Here is a 21,232-nt window from a genome sequence, read left to right as displayed (position 1 = left end):
TGTCAGCTGTGTAGTGATCCCTGCGTGAATTGAAGAATTATGGTCCCACCCATCATCCCTTTTCTTCTTCAGTTTGACAGGAGTTTGGGGTGAGGGAAAAGGCATCTTTAGGACACTGTTTTATTCTATATAAGGCACAAAGTCTAAGGCAGAAGATTAAGAAGAGGGGCCAGGCACCATGCTGCATACTTCCAACCTCAACTGGAGAGGCAAGACGCTGTGTGTGTGTGTGTGTGTGTGTGTGTGTAGAACATTGTACCTGGGCGGTGATGGCACAGGCCTTTAATCCCAGCTCTATGGAGGCAGAGGCAGGTGGATCTCTGAGGTTAGCCTGGTCTACAACCCAGAGAAACCCCCTGTCTCAACAAACCAAAACTAAAACCAAACCATAATAATAATAATAATAATAATAATAATAATAATAATAATAATAAATAAAAAGAAAGAAAAAAGAAAAAAAGAAAGAAATGAGACATTGCCAATCAGTGGTAGTACACACCTTTAATCCCTGCACTCAGGAGGCAGAGGCAGGCGAAGCTCTGAGTTCCAGGACAGCCTGGTCTACACAAAGAAACCCTGTCCTGAAAAAATGAAAACAAAACAAAAAAGAAAAGAAATGGGACATAGATGGCTTTATGAACAAGCAGAAGACATGGGGACGAGAGTACTCCAAACCACAGCTTCCAAAACACCCCAGGAGTAGGAGAGTGTTTACGTGTATCTGTGCTCACTTAGGGTAATCCAGACAACTGGAATTAATCCAGAGTGCTTCCAATAGCAGGCAATTGGCACTGGATTCTGTCCTAGTCTCTAACTCACCACTCCTTGCTTTCACAGGCTTTTTCTTTCTGTGTCTTTTATTTTTTTCTGCACTTAAAAACCACTACCCCCGCCACAAAGCTGTACAATACAAGATTGGGCTTCATTCAGGACAATGAAAGCAACCCTCTGTGCAAACTAGAAGGCAATTTAGATGATGCTAAGGAAAGAAGATTAATACTGAACACAGATGAGGAAGTTATTCATCACATCTGACTTAGTTAGGGCTAGGAATAGACTAAGCCAAATAAATGTAGCACTTAACACTGGAAACAAGGAGACCTGTTAGTTCACTGGTCCCCATGGGCCAGGGATTCTGAGTCAAGACATCTGGGATGGAGCTTGAAAATTTGCTTCTTTAATAAATGATGCTGATGTTGCTAGTCAGAGACTTCTTTCCAAGAGTCACTAGATCGTCTAAAGTGTCCTGCTCAGATGTCATCCTTTGCTAGCATTCACCTGAGAATGTCCATCTAGGTCTCCAGGGCCACATCTTCACACATCGGTGCTCATGTTGTATCTTTTTGAAGAAGCCTTGTCCTGGGTACAGCTGGTAGAGTGCGTGAGCTCTTCACTGAAGGCTGCCTCCAGAACGCCCTTTATGGACTGTCTTGCTTTCTTCCTAAAGTCTTTCCCCAAGAGGGCATAAAGGAAGGGGTTGAAGCAGCTATTGGCAGATGCTAAAGCAATGGACATGTTGTCCCAGGTTATCGCAGCTTCCTTCAAGGGACTGTCTGGGTCAGGAATCAGAAACAGGACTCCAACGATATGGTATGGAGTCCAGCAGACAAAAAAGACAGTTACCACCACTAGGGCCACCCGAAAGGTCTTACTCCGAGACTTGGTGAAGTTGGTTTTTCGCATTCGGAAGACAATGAGGCTATAACAAGCTACCATGATGAAGAAGGGCACCAGGAAGCCCACCACCAGCCTTGTGATGGTTATCGCCACCAGAGGTGCTGACATACGATTGTCATACATGAATCCGTCCAAGTAATCATCCTGGAAATCGTATGACAGCTCAGGGTGGTATAAATGACTGCTTGAAGAAGCAGAGGAAAGCTGCGTATGAGCAGAGAGAAAAGCATCAGCGTTGCGTGTGTTGGTTTTGTGATCTTCAACAGGAAACCCACTGGGTACGACAGGTTCGAGCACACTAGGAGGCTCTACACCGTAATGGGGTTGTTGACTAGGTAGTCTCCCTGCATATAGAGGGAATGAATCTTCGGGAGATCTTCGGAATGTTTGTGCCCGGAGGGCAGTGGTAGCTGTCCCATGGAGATCATGTGCTTGGAATGAGGAAGGACCTGACCTGTCATCCATTTTTCCAGTTTGCTGAGCAATGGGGTTGGCAGTAGAATTGCTTTCTGGTAGCATTGGCTTGTACATGTAGTCCAAATAATCAAATGATCCGGGGGAGTAAAAATTATAGCCACATTTGCTATGATTGCCTGTAACAAACAGATCACGGTATACAAATACTGGTACACACATCACGAAGGCCACCACCCAAACACATGCACAGATGAAGAAGGCTGTCCTCACATTCCTATGGTTCTGGCACCAGATTGGCCTGTGTACCATCAGACAGCGGTCCAGGCTAATGGCCGTAAGTAAAAAGACACTGGCAAACATGTTAAGGACGATGATGGATGGGATAAGTTTGCATAGGAACAAGCCGTAGGGCCAGTTTCCTCGGAGAATCAAGTGAGCCAAGGAGAAGGGCAGGGAGAGGCAGCAGAGGAAGTCGGCCAGGGTGAGATGGAGAAACCAAACTGTGTTCACAGTCCGCCTCATCTTTAGGCCAGCCACCCAGAGCACCAGCCCATTGCCTGGCAGTCCCAGTAAACACGTGAGGGCCAGAATGACCATGGAGAAAATGTCTTGGGGTTTAAGCAGAGGCGGCGAGTGTAGGTCAGTTGAATTGGTGTCAGCAGGGAAAGGCTCCATTGCCAAGCCTGCAAACAGAGGAAGAGAACGTTCTTTAAAGCTAATTGTAACGTTGTAAAAAAAAAAAATGGACTCTTACAAGTCCTTGTATGGTAACCCCCCCCCCTCAAAGCCAGAGGCCCTTGCAGAGCCTGGTTTGCATTCCTTCCTCAGAATAGACACACGGCAACATTCTCTGATAGACAATTTAAGATCTAGAATATTGATTTAACTGTGTATCAAAAAGGCAACTTCATTTAGAAGGTCCAAGTCAGCTGAAATTACCTTTCTTTTGTTATACCTCCCCTGTTTTTTGTTGTTTGTTTCTTGCTGTGCTGAAACTGAACCGAGGGCCTGCACATGCCGGGCCTCACTCACCCAGCGGCATTTGGCTGAGCCTCCACGTGGCCCAAACTGGCCGACTTCCAACTGACCATACTGTAAAGCAGACTGCCTCGAACCCGTGCCCCTCCTGCCACTGACTTCTGAGTGCTGGCCTGTTGGGCGTTGCTAGCAAGCTTTGCTATGGTACGGCCTGTTCCTCATTCCCAGAGCTTCTTTCTTCACTCGGTTGGGGTCTGTTGCTTAAACTGAACAGATGTTTAAGGGAGGAGACCAACAACAAAACTTCTGGGCTCTCTCTAATCTGGAATTATCCATAGATTTTAGAAAACTTCAGAACATTGGCAATAGCATACAAAAGCTGAGAGAGAGGGGGAGAGAGAGGGAGGGAGGGAGAGAGGGAGAGAGAGAGAGAGAGAGAGAGATAGAGAGAGAGACAGTCTTGGGGTCTTGGTCCATAACCCAGGCCTGCTTTGAACTTGCAGCAATCCTGCCTAAGGCTCCCAATAGTAGAACTATAGGCAGGAGCTGTGACATCCAGCTCAATCTTTTTCTTTTTTCTTTCTTTCTTTTTTTTTTTTTTTTTGGTTTTTCGAGACAGAGTCTCTCTGTGTAGCCTTGGCTGTCCTGGACTCACTTTGTAGACCAGGCTGGCCTCGAACTCACAGCGATCCGCCTGCCTCTGCCTCCCAAGTGCTGGGATTAAAGGCGTGTGCCACCATGCCCGGCTCAATCTTTTTCTTTTTGTGTCCTTTCACTGACCATAATGTCCACCACATATGAGATGTGTCCGAATTTTCCTTTAAAGGCTGAGAGCACCTCGGGGTGCATGCCTATAACCCTAGCACTCAGTCACAAGGCATAAGGATCACCACCAGTTCAAAGCCAGTGTGGGAGCATTCCATTGTGTGTGTGTGTGTATAGCATATTTTATTTATCTAGTAATCTGGACAATAGTCATTTGGATTGTGTCTACCCTTAGGGGGCTGGAGAGATGGCTCAGCGGTTGGGAACACTGACTGTTCTTCCGAAGGACCCATGTTCAATACCCAGGACCCATATGGCAGCTCACAACTATCTGTAACTCCAAAATATGACACCCACAGACATACAATGCACATAAAATAAAAATAAATAAATTATTAAACATTACAGTTTTATTTTTCTGCTTCCTATTGCTGTGATAAAACACTGGCCAAAAAAGCAGCTTGGAGAAGAAAGGGTTTATTTCTTACATATTCCTGGTCACAAATCCAATGAGGGAAGCCAAGTCAGGCACCTGGAGGTGGGAATTGAGGCGAAGGCCAGGGGGCAATGAATGCTGTTTGCTGGGTTGCTGTAATAATCAGCTCACCCCATTTTCTTACACAACCCAGGAACTGCCCAGAGACAGCAGTGGGCTGGGCTCTTCCCACATCAAAGTTAACCAAGCAAATGACCCTCAGACTTGTCTACAAAGCAGTCTGACAGAGGCATTTTTCTCAAATAAGGTTCCTCTTTTCAGATGACTCTAGCCTTGTATCAAGTTGAGAGAAAAGCCACCCAGGAAAGCAGCTAAGGACTTAACCCACAGTACTTTCTAAACTTACTGTTTCACTTTACGCTGCCACATTACATGGGATTTTTTCCCAAGACAGGGTTTCTCTGTGTAACAGCCCTGGCTATCCTGGACTCGATTTGTAGAACTCAAACTTACAGAGATCCGCCTGCCTCTGCCTTCCCAGTGCTGGGGTTAAAGGCGTGCGCCAGCTGGCAAAATTTGATTTAAGGAATACCAAGTTTTTGTCAAATTACTTCCCAACTTTCTATCTTTCATAAGTGACCAGAGTGTTGCTGGTTCTTAATTTTGACAGAGCTTCTCTTTCAAGGCTGATGGCTTGTTTGCGGGCTGTTTGTTAGGAACAATCATTCTTTCTTATTTACTTGTTTGTTTGAGACACGGTTTCCAGGCTGTCCTGGACTCACTTTGTAGACTAGGCTGGCCTGGAACTCAGGGATCTGCCTGTCTCTACCTAAGGAGAGCTGAGATTAAAGGCATGTGCCACCATGCCCAGTTTGAGCAATCATTTTTGCTTTTGTTTTGGTTTTTGGTATTTTTGGTTGTTCAAGACAGGGTTTCTCATGTAGTCCTGGCTCTCCTGGACTCCATTTGTAGACCAGGCTGGCCTCAAACTCACAGAGATCCTCCCACCTCTGTCTCCCCAGTTCTGGTATTAAAGGTGTGCGTCACCCCACCCGGCTGAACAATCATCACTCTTAACTCTCTTCTTCACAGTTTGGGGTTCTTTTGTCTTTTGCTGCGATGACGCTGCTCAAACTGCATCTGGAGCTCAAACCCAAACGGATTCCTCTGTCGTCCACAATGCAGTGCTTAGCAGCCCTGTCTTTCCTGCTCTCTGTGACGTCCGTCCTCCCCTAGTTCTGAACACTAACCGGTGTACCCCACCCTCCCACATGTCTCCTCCCCTCAGAGCAATGTCACTTTATGTTCCTAAGCAGACGCTAACAATTTCCATTTAGAGATACACCCCTCGTACAGCTTTTTCCTTTTTCTACACTGAATTTTTCCTCATTAAAACACGTACTTTCTATCTAAAATATCCTCCTATTGATTCTTCAGTCTCTCATTTGTCTGTGTGTGCACACACTTGTGCACATGCCTGTGTAAGCGTGTTGTTCTGATACGCTCTTTGAGGTGGCATATTTTTGTCTTATGCTGTACTTTTTATAGTGGCCCTGAGCTATGTGGTAGTAAACATAAGACCTGTTTATAAAGGCCTGTTCCACAGGATTTAGCATATGGATGGATGGCCACTTTTGTTTTCTTTAGCTTTTTCTGAGATGAAGTCTGGTCATATAGCCCAAGCAGGCTTCAAACTGGAGACCTTCTGCCTCCGTCTACCAAATGTTGGGATTACAAGACGTACATCACCATGACCAAGAGAATGCTTATTTTTCAGGTTTAATTATTTTTTGAGGCAGAGAGTGTTTCAAGACAGGGTTTCTCTGTGTAGCCATGACTGTCCTGGAACTCACGAAGATCCGCCTGCCTCTGCCTCCTGAGTGCTGGGATCAAAAGCCTATAGCATCATGCCCAGCTCAGGTTTAACTTTAAAAATTTTCAATTACATTGAAATTTTTAGCGCTTAGACTTTTTATTTTTACCCAGATGACTTCCTTAATCCCTGTGTTGTCTCTTGCTTTTAAACTTCCAAATTTTGCTTTTGTTCTTGTTCTTGTTTTTTTTTTTGTTGTTGTTGTTTTTTCAAGACAGGGTTTCTCTGTGTAGCCTTGGCTGTCCTGGACTCACTTTGTAGACCAGGCTGGCCTCGAACCCACAGTGATCTGCCTGCCTCTGCCTCCCAAGTGCTGGGATTAAAGACATGCACCACCACACCTGGGTATATTGCCAATTTTTCCTGGATATAATAACACTTTACTTTTTTTTCCCTCTTACGTATGCCCAGGCATTTGGAAGTAATTCTGCTGAGCTTAATGAAGTCTGCCATTAGGTCTTATGTGGCAAGCAGAAGTTAAAATAACGAGTCAACAAAATGAAAAAAAAGGAGAAATGATTCACTTCCTAAAATCTGTCTTTTCTACTCAGATCCCCAAGTCTTACCATTTCCTAACACAAATGACGAGAACGTTGATCTGCTCCCCATCCCAACCTTACTGCGCAAGACACATAAGCAATCAAGAGAACAGGGGACTCAGAGATTGCCAGGAACACAAGAACACCCAGACATTTCCCTCACTGTGCAGGTTTTGATGCTGAAATTCTGGAGATTGTGTGGCTTTCACACTGAGTTCCGTGAGTTATAGTTTAAATATCACAAATTATTTGCCTTGAAAGTGTATGCAAGTTGGGCATTAAAAGCCATCCAGAGCAAGATAACATTTTATATTTCTCCAAGTTTTGAGGGGAAAACCCAAACTTCTTTGTTTAAGGCTAGTAGTTATCTATTTATTTATTTAAAGATTTCAGGACTGAGTTGGCCAGAAGTACTTAAACAGAGATATAAAATCCTGAAACTAAAATTTATCTATGATGAACAAAAAGTAGATACCCAAATCAAATAATAATTATGGCATGATAGACCCAGCCGTGACGAGGAGTGGCTCCGAGAGCCGAAGGGAAATTTAGAGAGAGGAGAACAAGAGTCCACATATAGGCGTATACATACATATACAAATAAATGTGTGTCTTTGTGATCGGTGGCTGAAGAAACCCAACTAGTGGAAAGAACAGAATCAGAGGTCAGGAGAAACAGTCATTTTATAAAAGGGAATAAATGACATAAATATTCATCATTTTCAGAATGAAAATATTAAGAGCAAAGACAAATAGAATATACAGTATTGAGAGAAAGAGAGAGAGAGAGAGAGAGAGAGAGAGAGAGAGAGAGAGAGAGAGAGATAGACATGGGGCTAAGACAGGGGAAATAAAATTTAGGGAAAGAGCCAGGTTTGGTTGTGCATACCTTTAGTGCCAGGTTCGGTTGTGCATATCTTTAGTGCCAGGTTCGTTTGTGCATACCTTTATTGCCAGGTTCGGTTGTGCATACCTTTAGTGCCAGGTTCGGTTGTGCATACCTTTAGTCCCAGCACCCAGGAGGCAAAGGCAGAAGGATATGTCTCTGTGAGTTTAAAGCTAGCCCGGTCTATCTGGTGAGTTCCAGACCAGCCAAGGCTACATGGTAAGACCCTCTGAAAAATAAAAATTTGAGGAAAGAATAGAAGGAAATAGAAGGTAGCGAGCTTGAAACCATTGTACATAAATAGCACAGCAGGCTAATCCAAGCACAAACTATCAGGTTCATCTGTTTTCTTACCGAAGCCACTGAGGTGGAAGCAGAAGGCTCCAGAACTGATCTCCGAGGCCCCAAGAAATCCTATCTGGTCCCCACACTTAGCCGAAATGAAGTCATGAAGTTGCTGAGCGCTTACTTTTCCCAAAGTAAAGGGAACTCAGGAGTGAGGCGGCTATCTGACTGCACAGGAAGCACCTCTCCCTGAGTCACATCTTAAGCTCAGCGGCTCAGATAAGAAAAGCAGAAGGTCAGAGGAGAGAGGCTGGAACGCAGATGTCTTTTGCAGGAACCTGTCATCCCAGCCGCTAGAGTGCGGAGGCTTGCCTGAGGTGGTTCTGTTTCTTTTAAAATTTATTTCATCTTTATGTATGCATGTGCCACATTTGTTTTTGTTTTTTCAAGACAGAGTTTCTCTGTGTAGCCTTGGCTGTCCTGGACTCGCTTTGTAGGCCAGGCTGGCCTTGAATTTACAGCCATCCACCGGCCTCTGCCTCCTGAGTGCTGGGATTAAAGGCGTGCGCCACCACACCCGGCCTTGTGTGCCACATTTGTATGTGTCCTCACAGAGGCCAGAAGAGGATGCTAGATCCCTTGGAACTGGAAAGTGGTTGCTGGGAACCCAGTGTCCTCTGCAAAAGCAAAAACTGTTCCTAACCTCTGAGCCATCTCTCCAGGCCTGTAGAGTGAGGTGTTTAAAAGATTTATTTCTTTTATGTGTAAGAGTTTTGTCCGCATGCACGTGCACACACACACACACACACACACACACACACACACACACACACACACACAGTGGGTGCTGGGAACTGAACTCTTAACTACTGAGCCATCTTTCTAGCCTCTTACAGAGTAATTTTAAGACCAACTTGAGAAAGGTAGCAAGACCTTGTCTCAAAATAAAAAGTAATAAAAGATCTAGTGATGTACATCAGTAGTGAGCACTTGCCTACTGTGTTCTAGGCCCTGTGTTTAATCCCTAGGACAGGGGAAAAAAAATAAGCATGTGTGTGTATGTGTGTGTGTGTGTGTGTGTGTGTGTTGGGGGAGCTGAAGTTGGGGTGGGAAGTTTGAGGGGGAATGCTGTAAAAATACATTTAATTAATCTAAAATAGTATCTCTTTTATGTTTGATATGTGGATAAATTCTGCTATGCCAAAATCAGAATAAGTTAAGCTTCTAATCGCTGCAGATTCACACACACACTCACTCACTCATACGGACCTCTGCAATACAAACATACTTTGCTAATAAATAGAAACATGATGGAATGCAATGGGCATGGATTTGTGCATCTGCAAGCAATCTGGGAAGAAAGTAAAAGAGCCGCAAACAAGCCTTTAAATGATTACAGGGCGGGAACAGCCAGAAGGTGACAGGTGCTAATGCCTGGGAGAAGCTGTGCTCCAGGCTAGGGTAAGTGACAGTGCAGCAGGCCTTAAAGCCTAGCCCACATTTCACCATGTGAAGATGAGGTCCACACCTGAGGTAAAGAGGTCTTTCCCATCAACCAGGCAGGTGGCTCATATCTGTAAAACAGGCCCTTGGGAAGCTGAGGCAGGAGGATTACAAGTTTCAGGCAGCAGGAGCTACAAAGTGAGGTTCTTATTCAAACAAACGGATAACGACTTCTCACCACTATCCCTTTACATAGATACATACAAATACATCTGATATTGTCTGTGACAAAGGCCCTAGTCCACACTGACCAGCTCATTCAGAAAACAACTTTGCCTCTTTTCTTTTCTTTCTTTCTTTTTTGTTTTGCTTTTTGAGACAGGGTTTCTCTGTGTAGCCTTGGCTATCCTGGACTGGCTTTGTAGACCAGGCTGGCCTTGAGCTCCCAGCGATCTGCCTGCCTCTGCCTCTGAGTGCTGAGATGACTTTCCAGGCCCAGGATAGCAGCATGTGCAGGGTTACAGCCAGCTCTTCGTGTAGGGGTTGGGGTCCAAACTGTGGTCCTCGCAGGTGGTGGTGGCTCACGCCTTTGATCCCAGCACTTGAGAGGCAGAGGCAGATGAAGCTCTATGAGTTCAAGGCCAGCCTGGTCTACACAGAAAGTTCCAGAACAGCCAGAGCTGTTACATAGAAAAAAACCTTTCTTGGAAAAAAAACCCAACAAAACAAAACAAAGCAAAACAAACTGTGGTCCTCACGGTTGCTAATGAGTGCTTGTACCCACTCAGCCATTTCTCTGGCTTCTTGCATGTGGCCATGGTAAATGACATGTCCCCTTTAAGTGCAGGGCATTTGAATACTTGGTCTCCAGCTAGTGGCTGTCTGGGAAGGATTTAGGAAGTGTGAACCAGACAGAAGAAATAGATTTCTAGAAGGTGGGCTTTGAAGTTTCAAAAAGACTCCATTTTGAGTGATGTTCTCCACTTCCTGTTGGTGGTTTGAGAGTTGCTTCAGCCACCTGTCACCTGCTACCTCCGCTCTGTCGTGCATTCTAACCCTCTAAACCACGAGCCAAAAGTACACTCCTCCTCTTGTGAGTTGCCTTGGTCTTGCTGTTTCATCACAGCAATAGAAAAGGGACTAATACATGTTTCCTTTTTTGTTTTGTTCTTGTTTTTGAGACAGGGTTTCTCTGTGTAGCCTTGGCTGCCCTGTACTCACTTTGTAGTCCAGGCTGCCCTTGAACTCAAAGTGATCCGCCTGCCTCTGCCTTTTTAAGTGCTGGGATTAAAGGCATGCACCACCATGCCTGGCCTAATATGCTTTTCCAAATTAAAGTTCTTTCACTTATTTTTGGTTGTGAGCCTAGCCTTTAATGGCTGAGCCATCTCTCTATCCGTCTTTCACTCATTTTTATACCAGGATAAATCATACTTTAAAAATTGTAAGTCAGGTGGTGGCGGCGCACGCCTTTAATCCTGGCACTTGGGAGGCAGAGGCAGGCACATCGCTGTGAGTTCGAGGCTATCCTGGTCTACAAAGCGAGTCTAGGACAGCCAAGGCTATACAGAGAAACCCTGTCTCAGAAAAAAAAGAAAAAAAGAAAAAAAAGAAAAAAGAAAAAAGAAAAAAAGAAAGGACAAGAAAAAGCAATCTTTTGGGCTGGAGAGATGGCACAGGGGTTAAGAGCACTGACTGTTCTTTTCTGAGATCATGAGTTCAATTCTCAGCAATCACATGGTGGCTCACAACCATCTGTGATGTGATCTGATGCCCTCTTCTGGCCTGCAGGTGCACATGCAGGCAGAGCATTGTATACATAATAAATAAATAAATTAATTAAAAAAAATCATTCCATTATGGGGGCTAGAGAGACGGCTCAGAGTTAAGAGCACTGGCTGCTCTTCCAAAGGTCCTGAGTTCAATTCCAGCAACCACATGGTGGCTCACAATCATGTAGAATGAGATTTAGTTCCCTCTTCTGGGCAGGCAGAATACTATAAACATAACAAATAAATAAATAATAAATAAATATTGAAAAGAAAAACTAAAGGGCGCATGCCTTTAATCCCAGCACTTGGGAGGCAGAAGAAGGTAAATTGTGAGTTCGAGGTTAGCCTAGTCTACAAAGCAAGTTCAGGATACTCAAACTACAGAGAGAAACCCTGTCTCTAAAAACAAAAAACAAAACAAAACAAAACAAAACACAAAAACAAACAAAAAATTGTTCCATCTCTGGAGAGATGGCGCAGCAGTTAGGAGCACTGGCTGCTCTCACAGAGGACCTGGGTTCAATTCCCAGTGCCCACATGGCAGCTCACAATGCTCTGTAACTCCTGTTCCATCTTGTTCACACCGCTGCTGTGTGTGCGTGAGTGCAGCGGCCCTGTCTGTTCAGAAGGCACTGTTTGGGTCTCGTCCTCCCATACCTCTGGCTTTTCTAATCTTTCCGTCCTGTCTCATGAGACAGTCCCTGCGCCTTGAGGAAGGGATGTGATATAAATATCCTATCTGTGGCTGGACCTTCCACAGTCACTTATTCTCTGAACTTTGACCATTGTGAGTTTGTGCATTAGGGCCCAGGTATTTCATGAAGAAACTTCTCTGATGAGGAGTGAAGGTTGCAATAATGTATAGGTAGATAAGAATTTCAAAATGAAGTTGGAGACAACTTCCATGTAATAAAATGATAGGTCTAATCCCAGAGGCTGTGTGCTTCCCGCTCTGGGTTCTTGGGCATATTTGCAGTACCAGGCATGGACGAGCTATCGCTCTCACTCTCAGGTATTGCTCACCAGTACCTGGTGGGAAGACTCCCTTATCAACAGTACCGCACTGGTTACAGAACGTGGAGAAACAAAGCTGGTACTGATCAGCAAACTTCTTCCTTGCTGGCTAGCTTTTATAGTATTGGAAGGGTGCTACCTAGGTTGTTGAGGGGTGGGGAAAAACAATCAATAGTTGTACCCAGATGTGAACGCTTTGAACTACAAAGATGACCAATGTGGCAAGGTATACCCATCAATGTAACGGTTGGTGTGAACGTTATGGAAGCAACCAACCACTTTCTGCTTGGTTTGATTTTTTTTTTAAAGATTTATTTATTTATTATTTATACAGTGTTCTGTCCTCATGTGTGCCTGCACAGCAGAAGAAGGCACCAGATCTCATTATAGATGGTTGTGAGCCACCATGTGGTTGCTGGGTATTGAACTCAGGACCTTTAGGAAGAACAGACAGTGCTCTTAACCTCTGAGCCATTTCTCTAGCCCCTTGGTTTGATTTTTTGAGACAGGGTTTCACCATGTAACCCCAGCTTGCCTGGAACTTTATATGTAGACCAGATTGCCTCCAAATTCACAGAAATGTTCCTGCCTTTACCTCTGGAGTACCTGGGATTAAAGGCATGTACCATACCTGGCAGAACATTTCACCTTGATCAAATTTTAAACTGTTATAAGTAAGAAACATTCTTAAATCTGTCTTTGTTTCTGTCTCTGTGCCTCTGTGTCTCTCCTCTCCTCTTCTCTCCTGTCCCCTCCCCTCCCCTCCCCCCTCTCCCCTCCCCTCCCCTCCCCTCCCCTCCCCTCCTCTTTTCTCTTCTCCTCTCCCTCTGAGACAGGGTCTCATGTGGCCCAGGCTGGTCTCAAATGGCTGGGATGAGTGAAAGGGCCAGTCCTGCTGGCCCAAAGTTGCGGGATCTCCATGACACAGGGCAACACTGGGACAACCTTAAGGAGTCTCTACGAGGACTCCTCACTGAGGAGAAGCCAGGGACATTGAACCAGACCAATGACTCATTGCAATGAACATTTGCAAGTGAAAATGTATCGACAGAGGGATGTACGGTGGGACACACTGTGACACACTACATCTTCCACGATGAGATGTTTTTCTGGTGTGTGTGTGTGTGTGTGTGTGTGTGTGTATTTTAATTTTGGAGGAGAGACTGTAAGATAGAGGGGTTGATATGAAGGGGAAGGGAGGTGAGTGGGACTGGGTGCATGATGTGAAACTGACAAAAAAATCAATAAAAAGAGAAAAGAAATTTTGTTTTGTTTTACTTTGAGATACTAATTTCTCATGCATCCCCATTGGTTCCAAACTTATTGTGTAGCCAAGGATAACTGTGAGTTCCAAATCCTCTTTCCCCTAGTTCCCAAGGGCAAGAAGTTACTATTTTTGTTTTTGCAGTGTTAGGGGTGGAAGCCACAGCCTTGTATATGTTAGACAAGCCTTCCTCTACTGAGCCACATTCCTAGACCCAGTAACCAAATTATTGAGAATGTCTTGTGAAGCGTTTCTGGTTTTGGTGACTTTTCTCTCTTCTATCTGCTTTGTCGTAAAGTGTGACGTGTCCTGGGGAATTTGTTATTTACTTCTGTTTTTTTTTCTTTTGCGTATCTAAATTTAAATTCCAGAGCGGAGACCAGATGTTTTAGGGAAAAAAATAAAAATAAAAATTTGAACATATAGACGGAGCTGCATTAAAATCCTTCCCCCTCCCAAGGGTTTCTCTGTGTAGCCTTGGCTGTCCTGGACTCACTTTGTAGAGTCCACCAGGCTGGCCTCGAACTCACAGTGATCTATCCGTCACTGCCTCCTGAGTGCTGGGAGCCTGGCCATCTTAAAATTTGTTAAGAGCCACCAAGAGCCACCAATGTTACATTGTCAGGGCTTGAGAGCTGTAGTAAAGCTAATTCACCCAAAATAAATTATTAAATTAATTATAGACTCTGTAGCTACTTTTCGCTGATCATCAATAACAAATCTATGACAGATTTTAGTGTGAGACGTGATTAGACGGATTAGCTCATAGGGAGTAATTGATCTTCCAAATTAAATATTACAGTGCTGTGACAGCATACAACACTATGGCTGATTAACAAGGGGCAAGATGCAAAGTGACTAAAACTGTGGAAAAGAGAAGAGTCTGGCCAGAGAAAAGGGTAGGAGGCCAGGGATTTGGAGATGGAATTTGACTTCTAGTTATGGTAATAGCTGTTTGACATTGAGCTAGATGTTTGACCTGGAAGTTTTTCCACTGGCTGTTGGATAGAGTTAGATTGGATGATATTCCTTCAGAAGCTGGCATATGAGCTCCCAGATCCCTGTTGAGTGACAGCAAGTGCCTCCCCCACCCCCTACCCCTCCCCTACTCCCTCCCCCATGCCCCTCCCACCCCTCCCCCTCCCCACCCCTCCCCTCCTTATCCCCCTCCCACCCCTCCCCCTCCCCACCCCTCCCCTCCCTATTCCCCTCCCACCCCTCCCCCTCCCCACTCCTCCCCTCCCCTCCCACCCCTCCCCTACTCCCTCCCCCATCCCCCTCACACCCCTCCCCCATCCCCCTCGCACCCCTCCCCAGGCTCCATCACAAGCTTCTGCTTGTCCATTGCAGGTTTAGTCCCTCCACCCCCATTTCCCTCTTCTAATTCTAAAGAAGCAGCTGTTGATGCTCTGAAAATACCAGTTCCTCCTTCTTATTCTTTTAGACTTTGCACGGCTTTTGCAACCAAGTCCTCATATTAAAGAGCCCTCTGAAGTATCTGCAGTGGTTTCAAATATCCAAAATGGACCAAGATAGATTCAGTGAATATTTATTATGAATACTATGGGATTATTAGAAATAAATTGATAAATACGTGTAAATTGCCAAAAACAGCCAGCATGTAGGCACACAGCATATGTTAGCTATGAATGTTAAAATTAATCAAACAGGTTGCTTATTAATTCAAAATCATTGTCCTGATGTGTAGTCAATAATTTGTAGACTGTTACTTCCCCAGTTTTGCTTTGTGTTTTGTTTTGTTTTTTTTCTTTTTTTGAGACAGGGTTTCTTTGTGTAGCTTTGGCTGTCCTGGCTCACTTTGTAGACCAGGTTGGGCTCGAACTCACAGAGCTCTCCCTGCCTCTGCCTCCTGTGTGCTGGCTGCGCCACCATGCCTGGTTTACTTCCCCATTGTTAATTGCAGGCTTTTAGTCAAATCAGTCAAAACGCATAACCCTTAAGGATGCTGACCACAGAGTGGATCTTTTCCCAAATTGTAACAGTTTAGTTTTCCCACGGCTATAGTGAAATGAAGAGTAAAGTTGTTTAGAAATTAAAATAATTAAATACAAAAGCAAACAAAACAAAAACAGAGGTGTTACCGTCGTTGTAAACAAAAAATGGTGGTTGGGGGTTGAAGGAGGGGGGGGGAGGGTTGGGGAGTGGTGTGTTGCATAACTTTAATCCCTGCGCTCAGGAGGCAGAGTCAGGAGGAAGAATTCCTGTGAATTTAAGGCCAGCCTGGGCTACACGGTGAGTTTCTAGGAGAGCCAAGCTACAAACAGACTTCGTCTTGAACACTGTGCCCCCGGTCCAGACCTTCCTCAGTACTGTCTGGCCTCAGCTGCTCTTCGAAGCTGTGACGTAAGACTCCATAAGGCCTCAAATCATGCACTTTTCATGCTCCCAACCCAGTCCCTTATGGATGACTTTGCTAAATTCTGCTGCCAGCTGGCGTTGGAGCCTGTTCCCACGCGCCCCACCCCGCCCCGCCCCCCACCCCACCCCGCCCCGCCCTGCCCCACAACAGCTGCATCCGCTGCTGTGTTGATTCTTTCTAGGCAGTTGCCTTTGAGGAGCAGGGGCCCCCTTCAATTTAGGCTTCATTTCTCTAAATGAACCTGGATCTTCATAGGATAGAGCCGTAGGGGGTGGAGTTTTACCCTCAGCGCATCTTTCTTCCTCTCCCAGTGCAGCGCAGTCCGTTTCTCTTAGGCAATTCCAACTTCCTTCTCAACACCTCCCTGAAGCCCCTGTGAAACAAGTTATTCCATTATCTTTAAATCCAGACTCACCCAGGTTCTCAGGGCGCTGTCGAAATGAAGTCAGATGCCCAGGCGTGAATCACATGAACGGCTTCTATTCTGACTACTGATAAGAGTCCCAGTTGCCTCTTAAACCTCGTGAGCCAGGCCTCTCCTACTGTATATCTCTTAGCAGTACTGGCTTTTAAACTCCCATCAGAAGGCCCCACTACGCTACACTTCGTGCCTTCTAGGTTTTTCTAGACCAATCCACTGTACTTGTCTACATCCTGGCCACAAAACAGGTCCAGTGAGCTAAGAACTGCACACTTCTGTCATAGTAACAAACTCATTTTGTCCCAGTTTCTTTTAGTTTGCTTTGCTTTTGCTGGCCTTAAAATAAACTCTGGAGCAGGGCGTGGTGGCGCACGCCTTTAATCCCAGCACTTGGGAGGCAGAGGCAGGCGGATCGCTGTGAGTTCGAGGCCAGCCCGGTCTACAAAGTGAGTCCAGGACAGCCAAGGCTGCACAGAGAGACCCTGTCTTGAAAAATCAACAAAACAAAACAAAACAAAATAAACTCTTGACAAAAGCAAGATAAAGGGGGAGGCTTTTATTTTGGCTCACAGCTCCTGGCCACAGGCCATGACAAGCACACAGTCAGGTGCTTGAAGCAGCTGCTCATACTCGTCCATGGGAGAAATGGTAATCAGGGGAATGAGGGTGTGTGCAGCCTTTGCTCCCTCCCTATTGATACTGTTCAGAATCCAAGCCAGGGACATTCGCTACCCCATGTAGGGCAGCTCTTCCTGTAGCACTGAACACAATCAACCTCCACCCCCCAGTGATTCTTGATTCTACCGAGTTGACACTAAAGCATCGCAGCGGACAAAAGGACAAGTCTTCAGAACCATGTGTGTATTAGGCAGGGGACAAGCGTGCTCCCGCCGAGCTACATGCCAGGCGTTAAAGGTGAAATTTGAGACCACTCTCACAGATCATAAATACACCTTACCTAGTGTACGCTCTTGATGCAGTGAGACTAGACTTCCTTTTAGGAAATATTTTAACATTTTATTTGATGTATATGTGCCTGCATGTGTGTATGTATATAGGCATATATGTATGCATGTATGTGCACCGTGTGTATACTTGGGGGCCAGCAGAGGCTGGAAGAGGGCATTGGATTCCCTGGAAGTGGAGTTGCTACCAGTTGTGAGCTGCCTGATGTGAATCAAACCTGGGTGCTAAGTGACCTTAATTGTGCAGCCATCTCTCCGGCCTCAGCATTGAGCTTTTTACTAATAGCGTAGTAGCTCATGAATGAAATTTATCTAAGATGCCTATTCTCTTTGTGAGGCACAGCTGAGCCTTTTAAAAGAAAATCCTTTCGTATATTACACCTCAACTGCAGTTTCCCCTCCTTCCTCCCTTCCTAGTCACACGCCCCCCCCTCCCCCCCCATCCTCCTCCTCTTCAGAGGAGGGCAGGCTTCCCCAGGATTTCAACCAAATATGGCATATCAAGTTGCAGTAAGACTAGGCATATGCCCTTATATTAAGGCTGGGTGGGACAATCCAGTAGGAGGAAAAGGGTCCCCAAACCAGGCAAGACACCCAGAGACAGCACCAACTCCCACTGTTAGGTGTCCACAAGAACACCAAGCTACACAACCATAACAACCTGGGCCTGCAGAGGGCCCAGGTCAGACCCATGCAGGCTCCCTGGTTGTTGGTTCAGGCTCTGTGAGCCCCTATGAGCCCAGTTTAGTTGCTCCTGTGGGCTTTCTTGTGGTGTCCTTGACCCCTCTGACTCCTACAACCATTCCTCCACAGGATTCCCCAGGCTCCGCCCAGCATTTGGCTGTGGATCTCTGCATCTGCTCCTATCGGTTGCTGGATGAAGCCTCTCTGATGATGGTTATGCTTGGCTGCTGTCTAAGATTATAGCAGAGTATCATCAGGAATAATTTCATAGACATTTAAAAATTTTTTACTTTTGGTTGTGTTTGGTTCTATCCTAGGTCTCCGGCCTATCCAGCTTCTGGTTCCTGGCCCTCCAGTCAGTGTTAGGGGTGGGATTGTCCCTCTTGTGGCATGGGTCTCAAGTTGGACCAGTCATTAGTTGGCCACTTCCATAGTTTCTCACCACCTTTACTCCAGCACATATTGCATAGAGGACAAATTGTAGGCTTTATGGCTGGGTTGGTGTCCCAAACCCTCCGCTGGAAGCTGGTTCAGGTGCTTTATCCTCCATTACTAGGAGTCTTAGCTAGGGTCCCCCTAATAGATTCCTGCAATTTTCCATTGCACTAAATCTCTACTTGCCCCCAAAGTGCTCCCTAATTCCAATCGTGTCTTTCAGCATTCCAGTTGAGCTTCTTATCATGGGGAATGCTAGATAGCATTTTGGCATTGTAGTTGGGGCCATTTTGAATATGGTGAAGTTGCCAACAAAGTCTGCAAAAATTGCACTCAGCACTCAGGAGGCAGAGGTAGGCAGATCTCTTTGAGTTCAAGGCCACCATGGTCTATACAGTGATTCCAGGACAGCCAGGACTACACAGAGAGAAACCCTGTCTGGAAAAATAAAAGAAGAAAAAGAACAACTTCCTGATGTTGAATTATATATTGTTTCAAGGCCTGAGTTTGGTGATAATTAGATTTATTTGTACCATTTATGACTACTGGGGTTTTTTTTGTCGTTGTTTTGTTTTGTTTTCCGAGACAGGGTTTCTCTGTGTAGCCTTGGTTGGTCTGGACTCTCTTTGTAGACCAGGCTGGCCTCGAACTCACAGAGATCCACCTGCCTCTGCCTCCCAAGTGCTGGGATTAAAGGTGTGTGCCACTACCGCCTGGCCTTGAGTTATGACTATTGGCAAATCATTTAATCACACTATATCAACTTCTTCACTTGTCAGATGGGCGCGATAACAGCAGAACCTACTTTGTGTGAGTTTTCGTGCTATGGTGCACACACCATCTAGAACACTGTCCAACACTTACAAATGCTGCCTGTTAGTGTGTTTCAACCATAAGCACAGAAACACTGATAGTGCTATAAGTAAACCTGGGCCTAGCATGGGTGCTCCCAGGTTCTTGTCATCTTGGTTGGTTTTTGCCAATTTGCTATAAATCTAGTCATATATGTGAATAAGGAATCTTATTTTTTTAAATATAGATTTATTTATTATTATACATACACGTGCTCTGCCTCCATGTACACCTGCAGGCCAGAAAAGGGCATGAGATCACATTATAAATGGTTGTGAGCCCCCATGTGGTTGCTGGGAATTGAACCCAGGACCTCTGGAGGAGCAGCCAGTTCCCTTAACCTCTGAGCCATCTCTCCACCCCTTAAAAAGGAAATCTTCATTAAGAAAATGTCTCCGTAAGATTGACCTGTAGGCAAATTTGTAGGGCATTTTCTTGATCAATGGTTGATGTGGTGCTGCCATCCCTGGGCAGGGGGTCCTGGATGTATAAGCAAGCCAGCGGCAGCAGGTCACTAAGCAGCCCTCCTCCAGGCCTTTTGTTTGCTTCAGTGCCTGTCCTAACTTTCTTCAATGGACTGTGATGTGGCAGCCAAACAAACCCTTTCCTTTCCGAGTTGGTTTTCTTTCTTTTTTCTTTTTTTAATTATACTGTGTTTTATTTTTTATTTTATTTTTTTTAATCATACTGTGTTTTTTTTTTACTTTATTAATTTATTCTTGTTACATCTCAGTGGTTATCCCATCCCTTGTATCCTCCCATTCTTCCCTCCCTCCCATTTCCCCCTTATTCCCCTTCCCTATGACTGTTCCTGAGGGGGATTACCTCCCCCTGTATATGATCATAGGGTATCAAGTCTCTTCTTGGTAACCTGCTGTCCTTCCTCTGAGTGCCACCAGGTCTCCCCCTCCAGGGGACATGGTCAAAGGTGAGGCACCAGAGTATGTGAGAAAGTAATATCCCACTCTCCACTCTACTGTGGAGAGTGTTCTGTCCATTGTCTAGATCTGGGTAGGGGTTTAAGGTTTACCACCTGTATTATCCTTGGCTGGTGCTTTAGTTTGAGCGGGACCCCTGGGCCCAAATCTGCCTATCATAGTGTTCTACTTGTAGGCTTCTAGGACCCTCTGGATCCTTCTACTTTGCCATTCTCCCATGCTTCTCTCATCTAGAGTCCCACTAGAATGTCCTCCCCTCTGTCTCAGTTTCCTGGTAAGTGAAGGCTTTCGTGGGACATGCCCCTTGGGCTAATGTGCAGATATAAGTGAGTATATACCATTTGAGTCTTTCTGCTTCTGGCTTAACTCACTCATTATGGTCATTTCTAGCTTAATCCATTTGTCCACAAATTTCGGGAATTCCTTGTTTTTAATAGCTGAGTAGTATTCCACAGTGTATATGTACCACAGTTTCTTTATCCATTCTTCTACTGATGGACACTTAGGCTGTTTCCATGTTCTGGCTATTATGAATAAGGCTGCTATGAACATGGTTGAGCAAATTTTCTTGTTGTGTGCTGGAGCATCTTCTGGGTATATTCCAAGGAGTGGAATAGCTGGGTCTTGAGGAAGCCCTATTCCCATTTTTCTGAGATAGCACCAGATAGATTTCCAAAGTGGTTGTACTAGTTTGCATTCCCACCAGCAATGAAGGAGTGTTCCTCTCTCCCCACATCCTCACCAGCATGTGGTGTCGCTTGAATTTTTGATCTTAGCCATTCTGATGAGTGTAAGATGGAATCTCAGAGTTGTTTTGATTTGCATTTCCCTGATGATTAAGGAGGTTGAGCATTTCTTTAAGTGTTTCTCAGCCATTAGATATTCCTCTGTTGAGAATTCTCTGTTTAGTTCCAAGCCCCATTTCTCAATTGGGTTATTTCGTTTGGTGGTGTTTAATTTCTTGAGCTCTTTATATATTTTGGATATTAGACCTTTGTCAGATGTAGGGTTGGTGAAGATCTTTTCCCAGTTTGTAGGCTGTCGCTTTGTTCTCTTGACAGTTTCTCCTGCCTTACAGAAGCTTCTCAGCCTCATGAGGTCCCATTTATTAATTGTTGACATTAATGTCTGGGCTGTTGGTGTTCTGTTCAGGAAGTTGTCTCCTGTGCCAATATGTTCCAGGCTCTTCCCCACTTTTTCTTCTAAGT

At 45.2% G+C, this 21,232-nt stretch overlaps 1 protein-coding gene across 2 annotated transcripts; it reads right to left on the bottom strand.

Annotated features, from left to right (window-relative positions):
• Nucleotides 1–486: 486 nt before the first annotated feature.
• On the bottom strand, nt 487–8,127 carry C3AR1 (complement C3a receptor 1). Of its 2 annotated transcripts, XM_084765600.1 has the most exons (3): nt 7,926–8,127; nt 7,575–7,800; nt 487–2,777 (listed from the first exon to the last, which is right to left on the bottom strand). In XM_084765600.1, the coding sequence occupies exon 3, from the start codon at nt 2,767–2,769 to the stop codon at nt 1,315–1,317; it is 1,455 nt and encodes a 484-aa protein (XP_084621726.1). In that variant the 5' UTR covers nt 2,770–2,777; nt 7,575–7,800; nt 7,926–8,127; the 3' UTR covers nt 487–1,314. The 2 variants fall into 2 exon arrangements, with proteins under 2 accessions (XP_084621726.1, XP_084621725.1); XM_084765599.1 differs by lacking the exon at nt 7,575–7,800.
• Between the last annotated feature and the right edge of the window lie 13,105 nt (nt 8,128–21,232).

Source organism: Acomys minous (assembly GCF_964271855.1).
Source record: "Acomys minous genome assembly, chromosome: 17".
In the NCBI taxonomy this organism is placed as follows: domain Eukaryota; kingdom Metazoa; phylum Chordata; class Mammalia; order Rodentia; family Muridae; genus Acomys; species Acomys minous.
Note: the sequence above shows the minus strand (reverse complement) of the source record. Positions and strands in the feature narration are given on the sequence as shown.